This window comes from Fundulus heteroclitus, chromosome 12 (genome assembly GCF_011125445.2).
Source record: "Fundulus heteroclitus isolate FHET01 chromosome 12, MU-UCD_Fhet_4.1, whole genome shotgun sequence".
NCBI classification, from domain to species: domain Eukaryota; kingdom Metazoa; phylum Chordata; class Actinopteri; order Cyprinodontiformes; family Fundulidae; genus Fundulus; species Fundulus heteroclitus.
The window spans coordinates 5,852,813-5,873,204 of NC_046372.1; the positions used below are offsets into that span (position 1 = coordinate 5,852,813).

General features: G+C 39.2%; 1 protein-coding gene across 1 annotated transcript in view; it reads right to left on the reverse strand.

The window, feature by feature from the left end:
• ntrk2a (neurotrophic tyrosine kinase, receptor, type 2a) overlaps positions 1–20,014 on the reverse strand; it is a 121,594-nt gene extending 101,580 nt beyond the window's left edge. Inside the window, 5 exon segments of the mRNA XM_036143809.1 lie at positions 6,460–6,608; positions 15,003–15,071; positions 15,430–15,501; positions 17,033–17,107; positions 19,372–20,014. Coding sequence (XP_035999702.1) covers positions 6,460–6,608; positions 15,003–15,071; positions 15,430–15,501; positions 17,033–17,107; positions 19,372–19,625 — 619 coding nt within the window. The 5' untranslated portion in view covers positions 19,626–20,014.
• Between the last annotated feature and the right edge of the window lie 378 nt (positions 20,015–20,392).

Consider the following 20,392-nt stretch of genomic DNA (forward strand, 5'->3'; position numbering starts at 1 on the left):
AAAAAATAACTAGACTAGTTCACTTTACATATGTGCAATTTAACAGTGTTTGGTGCAGCAAAACACCAAGTGTGCTCTGCTTTAACATAGTTTGGCACAATTTGCAGACTTATTGTCACCTGGAAAACCGATCATCAGCCCATTTAGGGTTTTGATCTGCCTCTTTCTGTTTCATATATAAGAGATCGACATTTATTTTTTCTGACTTGTGTTTTGGCATGATGTTATATTAATATAACATAGCACATTTACTTAAAAGGCATGGTTAGTTGGGTTAAACAATAAAATAAAGGAGAAATAAAGAGTTGCATGTTTAGACAGCAACAATTTTGTTTCTAAGGTATGGCAAGTCAAATTATCATATAATATTATATCACATGTTCAAAACTGCCCAGTCAGAACTTTTCAGCTATCCAATATGTGTTTGACTCTATCAAACATTTTATAGATCTCAAAGTTCATAGTTCTAAAGTATGTTCTGCCGTTAAATATCTGTAAATACATTTTTCCTATGAAGACTAAAGAAAAATGTAATTAAAATTTCAGGAAATTCAAGAATAAACATTGTATATGTCTGCCCTTCTACTTTTCTCTAATGTTATTTTTATTTATCTACGTGTAGCTTTTAAAAAGACAACAAATACTATTACAGATATTTGCAGTATGATTTTTTATTATCTATAAAAATGAAAATAATGAAGTTGTCAAATATTAAAAACATAGAGGATGTATGTCATCCTTGCTCACCTGCTGCAGCGATGCAAAAAGACTGTTATATTTGTTCACACACGCTAGTTTTGTCCCATTCATAATTATCTGACTGTCCAAAAAAGGTGTTAAAGCTGCTTAAAAAAATGTAAGGTTAGCAAAAATCTACTCTTAAAGGGCATTAATGAGGAGGTCAGGAGACACAACAGTTTGAAGAACAGTGCAACAACATACCGGTAATCTTTTGCCTTTAAATGGTGCTATAAACACCTAATTAAACATTTGAAGTAATGAATCCTAATCAGCTCCCCAGCGCCTCTGTTGGTTGAAATTTGGTTTTGCATCTTGATTAATTCCTTGTTCTTAAGGCTTATATCTGAGTTGTCTCTGTTTTGATTGAGTGAGTCACCAAGTTGCTAAAAAAAAAAAAAAGAGAGATCACACATGTGAACATCCTCCCCTGCCTACAAACACTAAGATGAGCCATCTGGCCTTGCTGGCTAATCTGTGCTGCCATTTAGGGCTTGTGCCTACATGTTGCCTCCTTGTTTGAAGACAGAAGAAGGGGAATGATTGAGGGTCAAAGTCATTCCAGCCAAATAGATGTAATGACAGCGAGACGGACAAACATAAAAGCAGACAGATGAAGACAGAGCACCGCTGTGGACAGGTCTGATAATCAGTCTGGTTCCATTTCCGCGCCACATTGATAAAGCTCTTTTTTCCCCCCCACAGCTGTTTAGATTTGTCCCGGAAAGAAAGATTCAATTTCCTAAGAGTCATGCTGACAAATGCACCAGTTTTAGAAAAATGGGGGTGCATCTCAGTAAATTAGAAAATCATCCATATGATAAAGGATTTTAGTAATTCAGTTTAAAAAGTGAAACTCGTCGAGTATACAGATTCAATAAACAGAGAGTGAAACATGCAAACTTGTGTTAGTTTTGATGATCAAGGTTTACTACTAATAAAAGTCTCAAATTCAGCTTGTCAGAAAAAAAGAACCAATATCATATATATATATATTACCAATTATAATATAATACCAATTAGAAAGCTTTTTTTTTCTTTATCAAACACTTTTTTTTCACTATACTGCCCCTGAATATGATTGGACACAGCACTCTGTGGAGGACAGTTTCTTTAGCATGTTCAGTCAGAACATTCCTGTATAAAAACATTTTTGGAGCTCAATATAATCTTTTAAATTTCCAAGAAACTTATCTTTGTGATTTCATTGTATATGATGCATATGTATCTTCTGAGTTTGAAGTGAGCCCACACATTCTGCTGGGGTCCTCCCAACCTTGGGCTCTGCCCAGGTGAACTTTCTAGACTTTGGCAAGCTTAACCTAAAAATTCAGATTTTTAGATTAAGCAAGTAAGGCACGAACAGCTGAAAGAAGAGTGTTAGAATCCAATTATGCAGCGCTAAGAAGTTCATAAGTTTTATGTGCCAGTTTTATTGCTTCAGACTGTGTGAGCCTTTTAACACCTGCAGCTGTTTGAACTCCAACATTTTTTTTTATGTGTCGCACAGTGGATTAGATTTTATATTGCACGAGCGGGGCTGCAGTAAACTCAGAACGGCACCTCTCTGTAATAAATTGCATCGGTCAGCCGCCTTTTCAGCCAGCTTTTTTTAGAGCAGATCTCTGACAGTATTCAGTTGGTGAACACCAACAGATAGAGATCAGTGTCAGCTCAGCCCCGGGGCTTCGCTGGGCATTTCCTCCCTTTTGTGCCTCCCTCACAGTGTCAGTCAGAAATGCTCAGGCACACAGACACAGGGGCACACATGAATCAGACAGACAAATGGAAAATGAGAAATACAGACGAGGCACAACAACCAGCAGTTTGGCTAGACTGAGACGTCTTTTGGTGCATCACAGTTAGCCCTGGGGCATCTTTTGGCACTCCTTCCCTTCCACATCCCACTACTCATATGTCACTCTACCGGGGGTCCCCTGCCCACCCACCTCTCCAAGGGCCCTGCAGTGACTACGCTAATGCCAAAAATATCCTGTGTTAATGGAGGGGTTGCAGAGGGGACAGATCAATGGGAGTTATCAATGACATTGTTGGCTTCCTGTAAGCAAAGTTATTGTTTGTGTCCTGAGTGCCCTGACGGCCCCGGGCTATTTCTGACCAGATAGCTTACGCTGTCAACACAGGCATGGCAATAATCCTTCCAGATTCGACGTTTTGTTTTTAGATCAAGCAGATAAATGTTCGATTAAAACACAAATATCATATTATCGAGCAAAAAAACCCCATAAATCTATAAATCATGAGCCAAAAATCACAAATGGCTTTTTCATTGTTTTTTTTTGTTTGTTTTTTTTTTTCAAAATGTCCACTACTCTGTCAAGAAATTTACTTTTGCAGCAAAGCCTTTGTGAAGTTGAATCATTACCATACAGACGAGACGTTGAGAAAGCACACCTAACAGAAGAGTGCAACGGCCTCTTTAATGTATAACTAAAACCGAATATTTACAAAGTTATTTCTAATGGGAATATACTGATAGACGTGTGGCTGCTTCTTGTCGATTCAGAAAAGAAGAGAGCAAGCACTCTTACTCTAACTTTCAAAAATTGTGAAAGACTTGTGAATATGAACAGGTGAGGAAGATGAATTTCTCCAGACCGATCAAAAAGACTTTATACACCAGGATTACAAAACTTTTTTTTCTGCGTTAGATGTTTAGTATTTTACAAAAGGAAGCTCCCAAAGCCAAGGAACACTGGCACGGCAAAGTCTGTGCCAGGACCAAAACGAACAGTTTCATGGACCAGTTAGGAAAATGCTGGGTGTTTGTGGGAATGCACAAAGTTTATGAGGTAAACAATTGTGCATATTTCTTATTTTGCCAACGTCAACGCGAAAGGAATAGTAGGTTGAAGTCACGTGACACAGAGCTCAGTTGTTGCCAGGTCGTAGTAGCTCTTTGATAGTGATGACAAATGGCTTCTTCTTGCCGTTATATTTCTCAGATTCAGGAGGACCAAAAAACGAGGGTGAACTTTTGAGCATTGGGGCCGCCTTAAGGAAGCAAATGGGCTAAGAAGCCACGTGGAGGTTGCCACTTTCCTTCTGGACAGGTAATGGTAATGCTAATACCATATAACAATATTCGCATACTACAATGATTGCCAATCTAGCATGTTTGCCTTGTGTATATATACACATACACAGACATGTGTAAGTCTGTGTATGTGTATATGTATGTGAGCATGTGTCTGCATATACATATAAATTGTTTTTATTTTTTTATCTATATAGATTTCTTCTTAATTTTTTTTTAATGTTTCCTAACTATTTATTAAATGAGTCGATATAATGGATGATTTTCTCCACTGTGAGAATAATAAAGTTCTATCTTATCTTATCTTATCTTATCTTATCTTATCTTATCTTATCTTATCTTATTTTAATGCTACAGGACCTGACAGCCGGCTGGCAAACAGTTAAAGGTTGGAATGAGAGCGGGTGAGCGTGAGTCTGCCACCTACTGGCTGGGAGGAGTTAAACTTGTAGCTATCACCTTTGATAATTTTAAATGAGCATTTTAGATCCCTTTCCAGAATGTACATGTGCAGCATCAGCTTAAAGTGACTTCTTATGGCAAACTGATAATTTTCCCGTCAGATAAATTATCTGCACACGGATCTATAGAGTGTAAGTATCACGGCAGATCATATCCTCAGAATATTGTTTTGACAGCTACATTATAGCACAGGTAAACCCACACTTATAAAACACAGACTGATTATGTGTAAAAAAGTGAGACTTTCAGTTGCTTTCATTCAGTGTTGCTATGTCTGCAATGTCGGGAACTTTTTCCAAAGGCGTCCCTAAGTGGCAAAATATAGCTAGACCAGGCTTTTAAATCTCAGAGAAGGCCACCAGTCTGTTGGGTCTACAAGCTACTACCCCCAACTGGAAAACTCTCCTTAGAAATCTTCACTTTATGAACTTGTATTTATGCTGGAAACTTTGCTTTCATAGTCGTCTTCTTAACCTCTATGGCTAATGTGTTAAGCACTGTTGCCAGAGTTTAGTCTTTCATTGTTTCTATCCTGTTTTCTACATTTCTTGCAAAACTGAAAAGCAAATGTTGTAAAATGTATGATTTTCACTATTTTAAAGAAATATATAGGTAATGAATGAAAAATGCAGTTTCTTTCGTAACAAAATGAAATTTGAATTCTAAATGATCATCAAGAATCAGTGTTGGTCAGATAGTTAGTGCATGCTAAAATGAAAACAGAACTAGAGTTTGTCCAATGCAGACATTCACAGACAGGTCAAGCTGTAATTTGACCCTGTTTATGAGCAGAAGAGAGTCCAAAAAAAGAAAGATTCATGAAAAATTCATGCAGCATATATAAAGCAGAGAGGAATAAAGTGTCAATTAACTGCTGACATTTATACATTCAAGCTTGATAAACATTCCCTTATGCCAGCATATAAAGGGCATAAGGTTTGTAGGTGTCTGCTGTACAGCGAGAGAAAACTTGTGGGTAAGGTTCAAAACACACTTGTGCATAAATCTTTGCACTGTTAGGAAGTCATTTGCTGGTTATACAGAGACATTATTCCTAATAGGGGGAGCATATATGGCGCAATTGCCCTTTTTAGGTAATTTTTTACAGTTAATTGGATGTAAAAAGACTTTATTGTTCTCGCAGTTCTCTAAGTTCAGTCTTTTCAGGCAGCTCGCTATAAATGCAGGGGGAAAAAAAGGAAATTAAAACTGCTGGGTGAGAACATGACACCGCTGGTAAAAGGACAAAGTACAGACACTCCTTTTTACACAATAATCTTTCAGCAATTCGACCTCATCAGCGTCATGTTTGTTGAATTATATAAATGTCCCTCTTTAGTTTATGTTTTCTGGTAAAGTACCATTGATAAGTCAGCTAGCAGGCATTTCAAATGATTTGGTATTCAAGACCTTCTCAAAGAAGCTTCTAATTTGTGCACATCATATAAGTCCAACAAATCCCTACAGCATATATATTAACATGGGCCAGTTTTGTGCTGACGTCACTTTAGTGGCATAAAGCAGCATACAACATCAACTCTCAAAGTGTGTGTGTGTGTGCTTGCTTTTCCATTTTTCTTTTTCTTTTTTTGCTCATATATTTGGGCATCGATGTGTTGGACATTGCAGCTTTCTCTGCTCCTTTTTGTGTGTGGAGGGTGAAATCAGAATATACAAGCTAAGCACCGCTCTGTGTAATTGAAATAAAGTGTGGGCAGCATTTTCCTTGCAGCCTGTGTGCGCGCGGACACACACACACACACACACACACACACACACACACACACATACACACATAACAGAAGATACTGATAACTGATTACTGCAGGGGCTGCAGTCGCTGCGTGAATTGTGTTCTTTGTACAGTTATTCTCTTAGGTGATAACAGCAAAACTCCCATATTCACTCATACATTCCCCACACCCACTGTGAACTGACAAAACACTTAGCACGTTTGGTTCACAGCACCAATTCTCAGCCCGCATTTTGAACACTAACGCTTCTCTGCAACACACGTTTAACACGGAACATTAACACGAAGGAAGCGAAAATATTATGAAGAACTTTGTACCAACATCTCTATCAAGGTAGATATTAGTATGAGTGTGTCTTCTCCAGATGCTGAACAGCTTGTGGATGTTTGTTGTTTTTTTTCAGTTCCCCCCTTCGCTGTGTGTGTGTGTGTGTGTGTGTGTCCTCACCACAGCTAGGCAGTCTCAGTTTTGACAGCGGTCTGCGTGCTACTCCATCCTCAATGCAGCGCAGGTCCTGAGTGTCTGCTTCCTCTCCTAACCACAGCTTGATCCACATGTTCTCACAGGAGCAGTGCAGAGGGTTCCCTGACAGGATTCTGGATACGTGCAAACACACACACACACACACACACACACACAATGAGGAACCCTGAAAAAGACTGAGTAGGGAAATAAGAGAGCGCCACACAGGCTAAAAGCAAGCGAAAGGTAACTTGCTGAACTCTGGTTTCAGCCAGCCTGAATAAAAACTCACATATTTCAAAAATGTTTCTCTATACAGGGTCACGTTAATACCAAGCTAATTAAAACTAGAAAAATTTGCATTTCCTGCGAAAATGCACTGTGAATGCAGATAGCTGAATGATTAAGCAAAAGATGCAGAAGATCTTTGAAGAAGAGAAAAAATAGCTGAAAAGCATTGAAGTTGAAAAAGTTGAAGAAGTTGAAAAAGTTGAAGAAGTTGAAAAAGTTGAAGAATTTGAAAGAGTTGAAGAATTTGAACATGAAAGGACAATAGCTGAATTATTAGAAGAAGAAAAAACTGAGGGAAAGGCACCAAACATTTCCTAACTCATTCTAAACACTGAATCGTTTAACAAAGCAGAAGTAGAATTTCAAACTTGAATATACTGTTGCCATATGTGGGCCTGCATTTCTAGAGAGTATAAGGGGTTTCGCCCCCATTGAAAAGCTTTGGATGTTTGACACCTCCTAACGTGGAGATGCTTTACGTGCCGAGGCCCAAACTTATTGTGGAGCATTCTGTATAAAGGAGGTACAGACTCTGTAAAGCAGAAGTTTGTCCGAGCTTCCTAGAGCTACTTCCAATTAGCAACATGCTAACCATTAGCCGCTAAGATGGTTGTGCTCAGGATCACCTGGTGATTGTACTCTGTCAGTTTGGTCCAAATCCTGTACTGGGAAGTGCCTCAAATAGGGGTGCCAATACTTAATGTCGCCAAACGTGACCAAAGTTCATGGGTCAGATTGGCCTCCTTTAGCAACTCAGCCTCACCACATCTGGGCCCAGAACTCAATATTTGACCAAAATGGCGTGTAGGGCCATTTCCCGCAGGTGGGTGGTGCTGTATTGGCCAATTGGGTCGTGTCTGGGCATCATGCCAGGTCCTGTTGGAAGCAAAGACCCAATAGGAAAGCATGTCAAATCCAAAATGGGACAGAAAAATGACACATAGCTGAAAGTCACTTGAAAATTTTAAAATGTCAAGAGGAAGTGACTGTGCGAATTTCAGATTCCTACATTAATCACAGCAACTGCGGTGAGCGTCGAAAGTTGCCATTCTATCTCAATTGATCCTCTCCCTCTGGCCCTCAGAGTTCCGTCGTCATGGAAACTCACTGACACACCTGCAGCGGGCGAGTCTACTCAAGTGCAGACACTTTGTGCACAATAAGTCCCATTGGGTTATAATGGAGAACTTTGCCCCGAACAACGCTTCATATCTCCTGATCCCTAAATGGTAGAGACGTAATTGTTTCTGCGTTTAGTTCGTAACGGATAGGGGAAGAAGAAAAGCTATCGTTTTTTGCTGGAAAAAGTTTAATAAAGGCGTAAAAAATTATGATCTAAAGGTGGTTTTTAAGGAATTTCCAAAATCCTCTAAAAACAGTCCCGAACAAATCGCTCTAGCTGAAAAAGTATAAGAGATATCAAAACAATTATTTCACTGTGAGTATCAGCAGGCTTTTGAGGACTATGTTGCTCATTTTTATGTTTGTACAAAAATCGGTGTAGGCACAGCGACGATGTAAAAAAGTGGATCATTTGGGGTGATGGAGGTCCAAAGCGTCTTCAGGATTTTGCAAATTCGCTACTCCCGAACAAATTGTTCCTGCGGAAAAACCGTAACAGGTATCCACAAAATTCCTTTTTTGTGAGTGCCAGAAGGGTTGGGACATTCATATGTGACAGTCTCATGCCTGTACATCAAACGGTTTAGGAGTAGCGACGATGCGAAAATGTGTGATGTTTTGGATTTTCAGACGTCATTTTTCAAAACCGCTCCATAGGAAATGAATGGGGGAGGTTTCGGGTTTGTGTCGCTCTGAGGTGATTTGCGAAAAATCTATAAATGTTACACCAATGACGGTTACATTTCCTGAATCCAGACAAAAATTCCTACGTTTTGATGTATAATTTATGTGGATAGGTTGAAAATTGAGCGAGTGAGAAGAAGTTGTTCGGAGAAGAAGAATTTGTTGAATTTCTAGAGTGCGCACTCTATAACTGCCTCCTTGACGACCATAGCAACGCATGTTATTTGCTGAATTTCTTGAAAAGCTAAAATGATTTTAAGGAGGTACTATATGAAAATGGTAAAAGATATGAAAAATCTGAAATAGACCATAATAGCTGAAAGATATCACTACATTTTAAAAGTTGAATGACGTTTCTAGCTGAAAGTAGGCTGAAGCAGTAAGCTGTCAAAAAGCAGCTGAAACGAGCGGAATTTTTGTGAATTACATTCATTTCCAATGGGAGAAAAAAAGCTGAAAATTTGCAGAAAAAGCTGAATATTTTAAAAAGTTGAAGAGTTAAAAGTACAAAAAGACATAGCCATCCATTCCAGAAGAAGCTGAATAGTTTAAAAGTTGAATGGTTGAAATCGGAGAAAAATTGTAGGAGGAGAAGCGAAGCAAAGTTTAAACAGTAAAAACGCATTTGGAAGAATAAACAGGAATAATAATAATAATAAAGAATAAAGAGAAACAGGATCTCAAGAACTGTGAATGCCTACTGCATTCACAGTAACTAGAAAAATTTGCATTTCCTGCGAAAATGCACTGTGAATGCAGATAGCTGAACGATTAAGCAAAAGATGCAGAAGATCTTTGAAGAAGAGAAAAAATAGCTGAAAAGCATTGAAGAAGTTGAAAAAGTTGAAGTTGAAAAAGTTGAAGAATTTGAAAGAGTTGAAGAATTTGAACATGAAAGAACAATAGCTGAATGATTAGAAGAAGAAAAAACCGAGGGAAAGGCACCAAACATTTCCTAACTCATTCTAAACACTGAATCGTTTAACAAAGCATAAGTAGAATTTCAAACTTGAATATACTGTTGCCATATGTGGGCCTGCATTTCTAGGGAGTATAAGGGGTTTCGCCCCCATTGAAAAGCATTGGATGTTTGACACCTCCTAACTTGGAGATGCTTTATGTGACGAGGCCCAAACTTATTGTGGAGCATTCTGTATAAAGGAGGTACAGACTCTGTAAAGCAGAAGTTTGTCCGAGCTTCCTAGAGCTACTTCCAATTAGCAACATGCTAACCATTAGCCGCTAACATGGTTGTGCTCAGGATCACCGGGTGATTGTACTCTGTCAGTTTGGTCCAAATCCTGTACTGGGAAGTGCCTCAAATAGGGGTGCCAATACTTAATGTCACCAAACGTGACCAAAGTTCATGGGTCAGATTGGCCTCCTTTAGCAACTCAGCCTCACCACATCTGGGCCCAGAACTCAAAATTAGACCAAAATGGTTAGTAGCGCCATTTCCCACAGGTGGGTGGTGCTGTATTGGCCAATTGGGTCGTGTCTGGGCATCATGCCAGGTCCTGTTGGAAGCAAAGGCCCAATAGGAAAGCATGTGAAATCCAAAATTGGACAGAAAAATGACACATAGCTGAAAGTCACTTGAAAATTTTAAAATGTCAAGAGGAAGTGACTGTGCGAATTTCAGATTCCTACATTAATCACAGCAACTGCGGTGAGCGTCGAAAGTTGCCATTCTATCTCAATTGATCCTCTCCCTCTGGCCCTCAGAGTTCCGTCGTCATGGTAACTCACTGACACACCTGCAGCGGCCAGTCTACCAAAGTGCAGAGACTTTGCTCACAATATGTCCCATTGGGTTATAATGGAGAACTTTGCCTCGCACAACGCTCCATATATCCTGATCCGTAAATGGTAGAGACGTAATCTTTTCTGCGTTTCTTTCTTAACGGATAGGGGAAGAAGACTTGCTATCGGTTTTTGCTGGAAATATTTTAATAAAGGCGTAAAAAATTATGATCTAAAGGACATTTTTAAGAAATTTCCAAAATCCTCTAAAAACGGTCCCGAACAAATCGCTGTAGCTGAAAAAGTATAAGAGATATCAAAACAATTCTTTCACTGTGAGTATCAGCAGGCTTTTGAGGACTATGTTGCTCATTTTTATGTTTGTACAAAAATCTGTGTAGGCACAGCGACGATGTAAAAAGGTGGATCATGTGGAACAATGCAGCTCTAAAGCATTTTCAGGATTTTGCAAATTCGCTACTCCCGAACAAATTGTTCCTGCGGAAAAACCGTAACAGTTATCCACAAAATTCCTTTTTTGTGAGTGCCAGAAGGGTCGGGACATTCATATGTGAAAGTCTCATGCCTGTACATCAAACGGTTTTGGAGTAGCGACGATGTGAAAACGTGTGATGTTTTGGATTTTCAGACGTCATTTTTCAAAACCGCTCCATAGGAAATGAATGGGGGAGGTTTCGGGTTTGTGTCGCTCTGAGGTGATTTGCGAAAAATCTATAAATGCTACACCAATGAGGGTTACATTTCCCGAATCCTGACAAAAATTCCTACGTTTTGATGTATAATTTATGTGGATAGGTTGAAAATTGAGCGAGTGAGAAGAAGTTGTTCGGAGAAGAAGAATTTGTTGAATTTCTAGAGTGCGCACTCTATAACTGCCTCCTTGACGACCATAGCAACGCATGTTATTTGCTGAATTTCTTGAAAAGCCAAAATTATTTTAAGGAGGTACTATATGAAAATGGTAAAAGATATGAAAAAGCTGAAATAGACCATAATAGCTGAAAGATATCACTACATTTTAAAAGTTGAATGGCGTTTCTAGCTGAAAGTAGGCTGAAGCAGTAAGCTGTCAAAAAGCAGCTGAAATGAGCGGAATTTTAGTGAATTACATTCATTTCCTATGGGAGAAAAAAAGCTGAAAATTTGCAGAAAAAGCTGAATATTTTAAAAAGTTGAAGAGTTAAAAGTACAAAAAGACATAGCCATCCATTCCAGAAGAAGCTGAATAGTTTAAAAGTTGAATGGTTGAAATCGGAGAAAAATTGTAGGAGGAGAAGCGAATCAAACTTTAAACAGGAAAAACGCATTAGGAAGAATAAACACTAAGAAGAAGAAGAAGAAGAAGAAGAATAAAGAATAAAGAGAAACAGGATCTCAAGAACTGTGAATGCCTACTGCATTCACAGTAATAAAGAATAAAGAGAAACAGGATCTCAAGAACTGTGAATGCCTACTGCATTCACAGTAATAATTTAAATAGCCTGCCCACCCCCTTGGCATTTTTTGTGCTGCTTTAGAACCTGGAATTAAAACAGATTAAGAGTTTGCACCTTTTCATTTACAGAACTTTGAAGATGTATATATTTTTGTATGGTTTAACAACCATCACAAACTCCCCATACTCCTCGTATGTATTTTTGGATGGGAGTTGCTGGAATAACTCCAATTATTTCATTCCACTCTGCAGATCTTATCCTCAGTGTTTGCAGAATTACTGCCGAATCAGACAAATCCGCACCGCACAGTTAACTCGTAATCTTAATGTTCTGCAGACATGGAAGGACGAAGAAAGCGTTTTACAGTGGCCTTGGGAAAGTATTCACCCCCTTGGCATTTTACGCATTTTGTTCCCTCGCGACATTTAATTAAAATAGATTGTTTAGACAGATTGTTGTTTGAGAGTTTGCGCTGTGTCATTTATGCTTTAATGCTTTAGCAGCATGCTTCGGGTCACTGTCCTGCTTGTCGATGAACCTCCATCCCAGTCTGAAATCACAGACAAGTAGTCCTGTATTTACCGGCATCCATCATCCCCTCGACTCAGACCGGTTTCCCAGTCCCTGCTGCAGAAAAAAAATCCCCACAGCATGACGCTGCCACTACCATTTTTCACTGTAGGATTGGTGTTCTTGGGGTGATGGGATGTGCTGGGTTTTGCATTTTCCTTGGTGTTCAGTCTCGTCTGACAGGAACACCTTCCTACATACATTTGCGGAGTTGCCTATATGCCATTTGGCAAACTCAAAACATGACTTTTAGTGGGAAGCCCTCTCTAGACAGAATTTTTTGTGCTTTCCATTTGAAAATAATGGATTTAATTGTCATCTGGGTTAAATATCAAAACTGTTATAATTTTTTTATAACCACACCCTGATTTGTACTTTGCCTCTGCCTTGTTTGGAGAGCTCCTTGGTATCTATGGTGTGACGCTTAGCGGTCCTGCAGCCTCTGGGGCCTTTCAGAAAAGGTTGGTTTATCCCGACAGGGTATGTTACACTTAGATTACACACAGGTTGACTTCATTTCATTAATTATGAGACTTTTGATCTATTGCTTTTTACTTATTTTGTTACATTCCAACCTGTAATTTAAATGTTTTGAATCATATTTTATGGGATCAAATTAGTCTAAGTTGGTGAAGTAAATAGGTTGCACCAGAACATTTTAAGGACTTTATAACACAGGTTGTGGCTCTATATGCACATGCTAATTTCCAGTTTCTTTAAAATAATGTACTAATAAAATAATATGATTAAAACATTTACATGTCTTTATTTGACACAGCAATTAAACAAAAATGTATTTTGACCAACACACGTTTGACTAGCTGGGTCTCCATCAGGGTAATTGCTTATTGTGGCAAACACTCTTTTTCTTTGTTATAAAGAAAACAATCAAAAAATCAAGCACAGCTGAATGAATAATTGTTATAGACAAAAATAATAAAACTGAGAATGTAACAAGGACGCAGAATACTACTGTCAGACCATGGTGTATATCTGCCTTTTACTTCAATGGTCTAGGAAGATACAACACATTAAATACTGTTGTATACACAACTTGATTACCAGTCTAACTAGGCAGATTTACAGTGCCTTACAAAAGTATTCACCCCCTTTGCTTTTTACTTATTTTGTAGCATTCCAACCTGTAATTTAAATGTTTTCAATCTTTTTTTAGGCGATGGATCCGTACAAATTAGTTTAAGTTGCCGAAGTAAAATGAGAAATAAGAATAAAAAAATAAAAAAAAAACGAAAATGGCAGTTGCATAAGTATCCATTCCCTTTCCTACGATGCCCCTAAAACATTCTGGTGCAACCAATTACCTCCTAAAATCCCATATTTAGTGAATTGAAGACGACTTGTGTGCAATCTAAGTCTCCCATGACCTGTCAGTATAAACACATTTTCTGAAAGGCCCCAATGGCAACAACAGCACTAAGCAAGGGGCATCACACCGTGGAGACCAAGGAGCTCTCCAAACAGGAGATCTAATGCGATATTACGCAGATTCTACATTCTACCTCAGCATGCCGGATGCTTGAAACCGAAATTGAAATTAAAGGCTTGACCTGATGTCAAACAACACACACGCTTTAAAGACATGGCAGAACATAATGAGCCACAAAATCACCTTCATTTTGACATGCTTACATTACAGGCATTTTTCAATACACCAGCACACCTGGTAATAGCATGCTAAGCAGTCTGAGAGCAACTGAGGTTTATCTGGTTTTATAATTTATTCCATAGGTGCGAGGCTAAATTTGGCCATCACAGCAATGATATTCAATTTTAAAGAATCTAATGTCAATGTTTTACCTTAGGACAAGCTCAGAATTCAATGTTTCGTGGAGTAACATTTTCAAAGAATCTTGGAATGTGGTTAATCGGTCTTTCACTCTGCTGTTGGGTTCAGGTGATCAAATAAAATAGTGTCTTATACATGGTATTGGAATGTATAAGACATGGAAATTAATTGTGAAAAGAAGTTTGGAATCACAACTTTGAGAAATAATCCAGTAAAACGGGTAAGTTAATTAAATGTGTTTCGTAAAACAGCAAGCTTGATAGGGTTTACATTTGAGTACTTCTCTACAAAGCTTGCTGTTTCTTCCTCTTTCTGGCTCTTACATTGGAACGTGTTAGCTCATTATGTTACTACAGAGAGAAGCCGTTTCCAGATGTTGCTATTCCTTCTGCAGACGGATATGAGAGCTTTATCAATCCTGCTGATCTAATTCCCCTCCAGAAAACCCAATTACAGTTTTCCTTCAAGTGCTAAACATCTCATTTAAGAGGATTATGGGAAGTTCAAAGAAACTGTCGGACATCATCAGACACTATGAGTTAACTCTAAATGCTTTCTATGGGAAAGCGTCGGATATATGGTTTTTTTGCTCACTAAACTATACAAACACATCTCAAAACAAGGAGAGACATCGATGCTGGCAGGTATTTTATGAGCCATGCTTGTTTGGAGCTAAGTGGCACAACCATCAGTCGGTGCATGATTGTTTGATCTAATACCTTTGCCACCTAAATCTTAGTTTTCATACAACTGCTTTAGGACTTTCTAAGGTTGACAGAAGATAAACCCAACTAAAAACCTCGGGTGACATCAGAGAACCTAGAAGATGACGGTAAAAGTCTCTGTTAACTCACAGATATGAGATGTTGAGGTGCTTGAATATCCTCCAGGTGAGGGATGACAGGTTATTGTCCTTCAAATTCCTGCAGATGAAACCAAGCAACCGTGAATAACATTGAACATAAACAAAACAAATAAAGTACTGTTCAGGTTATCTTGCTCAGTTTCCAGATTTTGTGCTTTCTTACCTTTATGACTAATTCAATTATATCAGAATTATGCCTTACAATAATATATAAGAAATATATAATTGTATACAATTCTGTTTTCACATTAGCCAAAAATGCAATGAACAGCAAAATAAATGTTTCATATAAGTATGATTCTTTAATCCATTGATACCAAAGCGACCCTGAAAGATTAGCCCACAAAAAGCAAAGACCATATCTGCCCAGCCTTTGTCATCTTAATAGAAAGAAAGAAGACGACACGTTTACTTACAGGTACTGTAGCTTTAAGTTGCTCTGGAACGCCAGCTTTGATATGTATGTCAGCCTGCTGTTGGTCACCGTTCTGAGGCAGAGGAAACAAGCACATCAGTGTCATTAGACTGCTTGGGAACGTTAAAAACAGACATGTTATTAATATAAATAGCAAATTATAGGGCAGCTGACAGGGTGTTTATAAGGTGAAACATCCATCCAAGAGGAAAATAATCTGCAGAACAAATTCTGTTTTCATGAACTCTGACTTACTGACCCGTGCTGACACAGTACAGCAATACTTTGGAACCATGCTTTAAGTTTACTGCACAAACGTACAATATGTAGAATTTTATAAGGATATATGCTTGGAAAGCTGACATTAAACTTGAAAAAGAACAAATTTAAAGTTAAGCTTGTTTGTAAATAACTAATGTTCAATGGTTGTTTGAAAACAAATACTGCATATAATAAGGAGGAAATTCAGTTAAGCCCAAAATGATTCAAATCCCTGATAGAAAATTAGGGATCACTCAAAAGACAACAATGTAAAATGAATACCATTTTTTTTAAATGTATGTCTATATATTGTATTTACATTTTATTAAAAAAACATTTTAATTCTCAGTGATCAAAGGAAAGATATGTACTGGCATTACAGAAATTAACCCTTTCTTATAATTGGACTAGCTTTTTACTTGTTTTCACTGGTATTTTGAAGAGGTATCTTTGCTCCAAGCCCTTGAGGTTGGAGGACCTCCCTGCCATCACCCTTATTTTCAGCCCTCTCCACCGATTCTCTAACAGATTAAAGTCAGGAATCTGGGTAGACCGCTCCAAAACAGTAATATAACTTCCATCCAGAAGAAAGATGTGTCTAAAAATAAAATATTAATTAAACCTAAGTCTGCCAAGTGTATTTGATTTTTTTTTTTTTTTATAAAAAACTGTTTAGTGGCCCTTTTTATGAGTTGTAGGAAAATGTTGGGAACATTATCTTTATCAAGATAATAAAGATTGTACTTTTTTTTGTTTACAAGCAGTTTTATTTGTGTGTCTTTAAGAGATGTGCAATACCTAGTGAAAATATGAAGCTGAGTCTATCTAGTATTAAAGCTGCCTCTCAACTTTTTAAGGTTTTGTGGCACTAGTGAGAGAAGAGGGCAGCGAGAGAAGGGGACGGCATAAACCAAATGGCCCAGGGCTGAGATTCGAACGGGGGAGAGCTGCGTTAAGGTGCACCTGCTCTACCACAGAGCCACATGGTGCCCCAAGTTTCTGTGAATTTTAGGAAAGGTCCAGCCCCTACTGAAAACAGAAACTTTGCATCAGTTTCCCAATCTAAATGAAGAGGTTTTATAAATGTATACAGTCTTACTTTTTTCAAAACTCACAGATCAGAGATAAAAAAAATAGATTGCCCATGCAAACAAAAACACAAGAAAAGAAAAAAGAAAAGTTAAACTATACTTTAACAGCCAAACTTTCTTTATCAATAATTTTATTGTAACGAGACATAATAACTCTATTAAAAAAAAACACTATATGAACTGAAATGTTGTACATGTTTAATAAAAAATAAATGTGGTTTCCTGGGTAATAAGAAGTCATAAAGGACTTACAGGTTCCTGAGGTTCTTGTAGTAGTGCAGTTCTTTGTCGTTAATGGAGGAGAAGCTGCTCTGGTTTGCGATGTAACTGTCAGGGGATGCAAGCGTGCATTACACAAAGATAACTTGTTAACATGGGGAAGCACAAGAAGAAACTTGTCAACAAGAGGTAAACATGTTAAGCCTGCATAAACCAATCTTTTTTTATTTTTTATTTAAACTTTTTTGAAGGACTCGAGCTGATGTGCAGCACACAGGGGAACACGGCTGTAGCTTCCCAGAGAGAGGAAGCAGAATGTAGGCTCGCCTCTTCTCGTCAGCAGCATCTGAGCAAAGCACTTGACCCGTTTGTGTTTGAGGGGCCGGCAGGAGCCGGTTTGCCAGCAGCTCCCGTGTGCATGAAAAGAACTTGCTGGGCATGCTTTGAAAAGCAGCTTTATGTACTTCTCGTATTTTACAGCTCTGGGATTCGATGTCGGAGACGATTTAAAGCGAAACAAAACACTAGGAGAGAACCAAGAAGGAGCTATTTCACAGAGATAACAGAGTCAAAGCAGCGCTCGGTGTAAGGCTCAAGCCCCCAGGCTAATTGTTCATAAAACATTGTCCAAATCACAACTACTGTTTTATTCCTTTCTGCCCTTATTGTTTTTCTGTGTGAACAATTACATCTTATGCACAGTGAGTGAAAAGGTGAGCAAAGATTGTAAAGAAAACACACAACCTTTAGTTTATATGGCTATTGTTGTGTATCACCTTAAACCTTCTCCCCATCTCCATTATTTCCCGTCAACTTTGTGTTGTTATTTTGACTTCTCAAAACTAACTGATGTAGTTAGACACCAAGCAGGCATAACATAACGACCAGTGGCAGGTGAAGGGAATACCACTGATTATATCTTCTTCAAACAGAAGTGAACATTGTGACCCCAAAGATGACGTACAAGAAACAGGACAAAGAGGCCAAGCGTAAATGCAAAGGTGGGCGTTAAGGGTGCCCATATTAATCATAAACGTATGCCTAATCTGTGCATTTGGGCCACTTGAAGAACGTTAAGAAATTATTATTCAGTAGGATATGCGGTTAAGTATATTAAAGATAGGGATTTTTGTGGGTGGCATTTATATATATATATATATATATATATATATATATATATATATATATATATATATATATATATATATATATATATATATATATATATATATTCTACTTAATCCAATCATATCACACAAATTTTGTAATTACTGATGAGTATGGCATTGAAATATATTTAAATAGTGACTGCAATTTGCACAAGTATGTCAGAAATTACATTTCTTTATCAACTGTATTTGAGGGTAGTCGCACAATTTGAACGGGCAGATCATTAAATTTGGACCAAATGCTGACGTCTCAAGGCATATCCAAGAAAAGTAAAAAAGGAAAGAAAGAAATTCAGGACATCTCAGCAATTAACAGGCAAGTTAAACCATCTTCATGGCTTTTGGCAAGGTCGTTTAGGGTTTAAACTGTAGCCAAGCGCTCCACGATTGCTTCTCATGCTCATTTAAACAGCCTCCAAGGCTTCTTCTCCAAGGCCGGTGATAAGGATAGTTTCCATCTAACTAAAGTCTTATCAACAAGGCCGTTTATACCCGTGCCAAAAGAAAAATAACTAATTTTCAGGTTTTCTCGTCTAATTATTTATTTTTTTGTTGTTTCACGTGGCTTCAACGCCCCCCAAAAAAGGCAAAGGGGGGCCTAGTTCTCAAAAAAAAAACAAAAAAAAAAACAGCAAATATTCACTCTGAGAAGAAAATTGCTGCCTAAACAAACTCCCCTTCAGCGTCAGTCCTCTCATCTCAGTTCAGTTCAAACAAACTCATATATTAGCCATCTTGGGAAGTGTCTGTGCTAATATTTGTGCTGTGGGGTCTGATGAGAGCGCAAACCAACTCCACACGCGTAAACATGGTGGACTGATTCTCGTGGATAAAGTCTATCAGCAATAAGATTTCTTTCAAACACTTTTTTTATATATATATATGATGATTGATGCGCCCCGGTTCCAATAAGTGTGTTATACAATGCAGGTCGGCCAGTATTACTACAGGAGCCGTGCAGATCGCTCACATTCCCGGACAACCCGAAACAACAAAGCTGCACAAGACTCATGGATGAGGGTAAGATGTTTAAATCCTCCCTTTCCATCCTGGCTCCTGCCTCGCTGTCCGAACATCAGCAACGGAGGATGCTTTGCGGGGTGGACACGTCTTGGTTAGTCGGACGCGCAGCCGTGATTAGACACTTAAAGGGAAATAGGTTAGGCTTAACCAAGAAGCGGCTCTGACAGCTCCCGCACTCACATGTCGGTGATGTTCTCCATCTCCGCCTCGCTCTGCAGGACGGGGAACGCGCTGATCCCCCGCTCCGGGTCCACGCAGGAGATCCTGGTGCTGCTGCAGGAGCAAGGTGAGGGGCATGCCTCCGTGAACAGCCACGGTTCCCCCGAGCCCACCGTCACGACGACCGCCACGACCCACCACCACAAGCACTGCCACGAGCCGGCGGTCCCCCGCGCCGAGGGGAGAGCCCAGATCCCGGGTCCCGAAGCGCCCATCTCGGGTGTGCCACAACTCTCAGCTATAAGGCTCGCCGAAAAGCCCCACGGCCCGGCCCAGGGTTGGCTGGGGATCAGCCCCGGTTCGGCCAGTCAAAGAAGGAGACAGGGGAAGAGATGTGGGGGATTTGGGGAAGAAAAAAAAAAAAAAAAAAAAGCGCAATCCTACGCTGAGGTGGCAAGAACCGGTGAAGAGAAGCTAGAAACCCATCAGAGGTCTCCGAGATGACAGACAAAAGGTGTGAAAAGGATTAGAAGCGCTGCGTTGTCCTCAAGAATCCTCCGTCAGACAGCCAGTCAGTCAAAGTCTCACTGCCACAGGGGCGCTGTGTGCCAAGCAGGATCCCTCTCTCTCCCCCCTCCACTCCCTCTCTCTCTCTCTCTCTATCACTCTGTCTGCCTCTCTCTTTCCCTCAGATGTCACTGGCCGGAGCGTCCTCGGCACAATGTTCTCTGTGTGTGGATAATTGCTGCTGCTGCTGCTGCTGCTGCTGCTTTTTGCTTGGTGCTCGGATAAAATGCGCGACGCGCAGAGATAAAGGCTGCGATGAGGACAGATGAAGGAGGAGACAGGGGGAAGAAGGGAAAGGATGGTTACCCGCATCAAAGCGGATCATGTATAAAGTGAGACACCATTGATCTGTTAAAAAAAGAAGAAGGAGATGTTCCTTGATCTGCTTTAAGAAGGCCTGTGGACAGAGCTGGAATATTTCATTGCTGAAGGACACGTCAGTAAGCCAAACGCTTCCATGAAGCCTGGTATCATT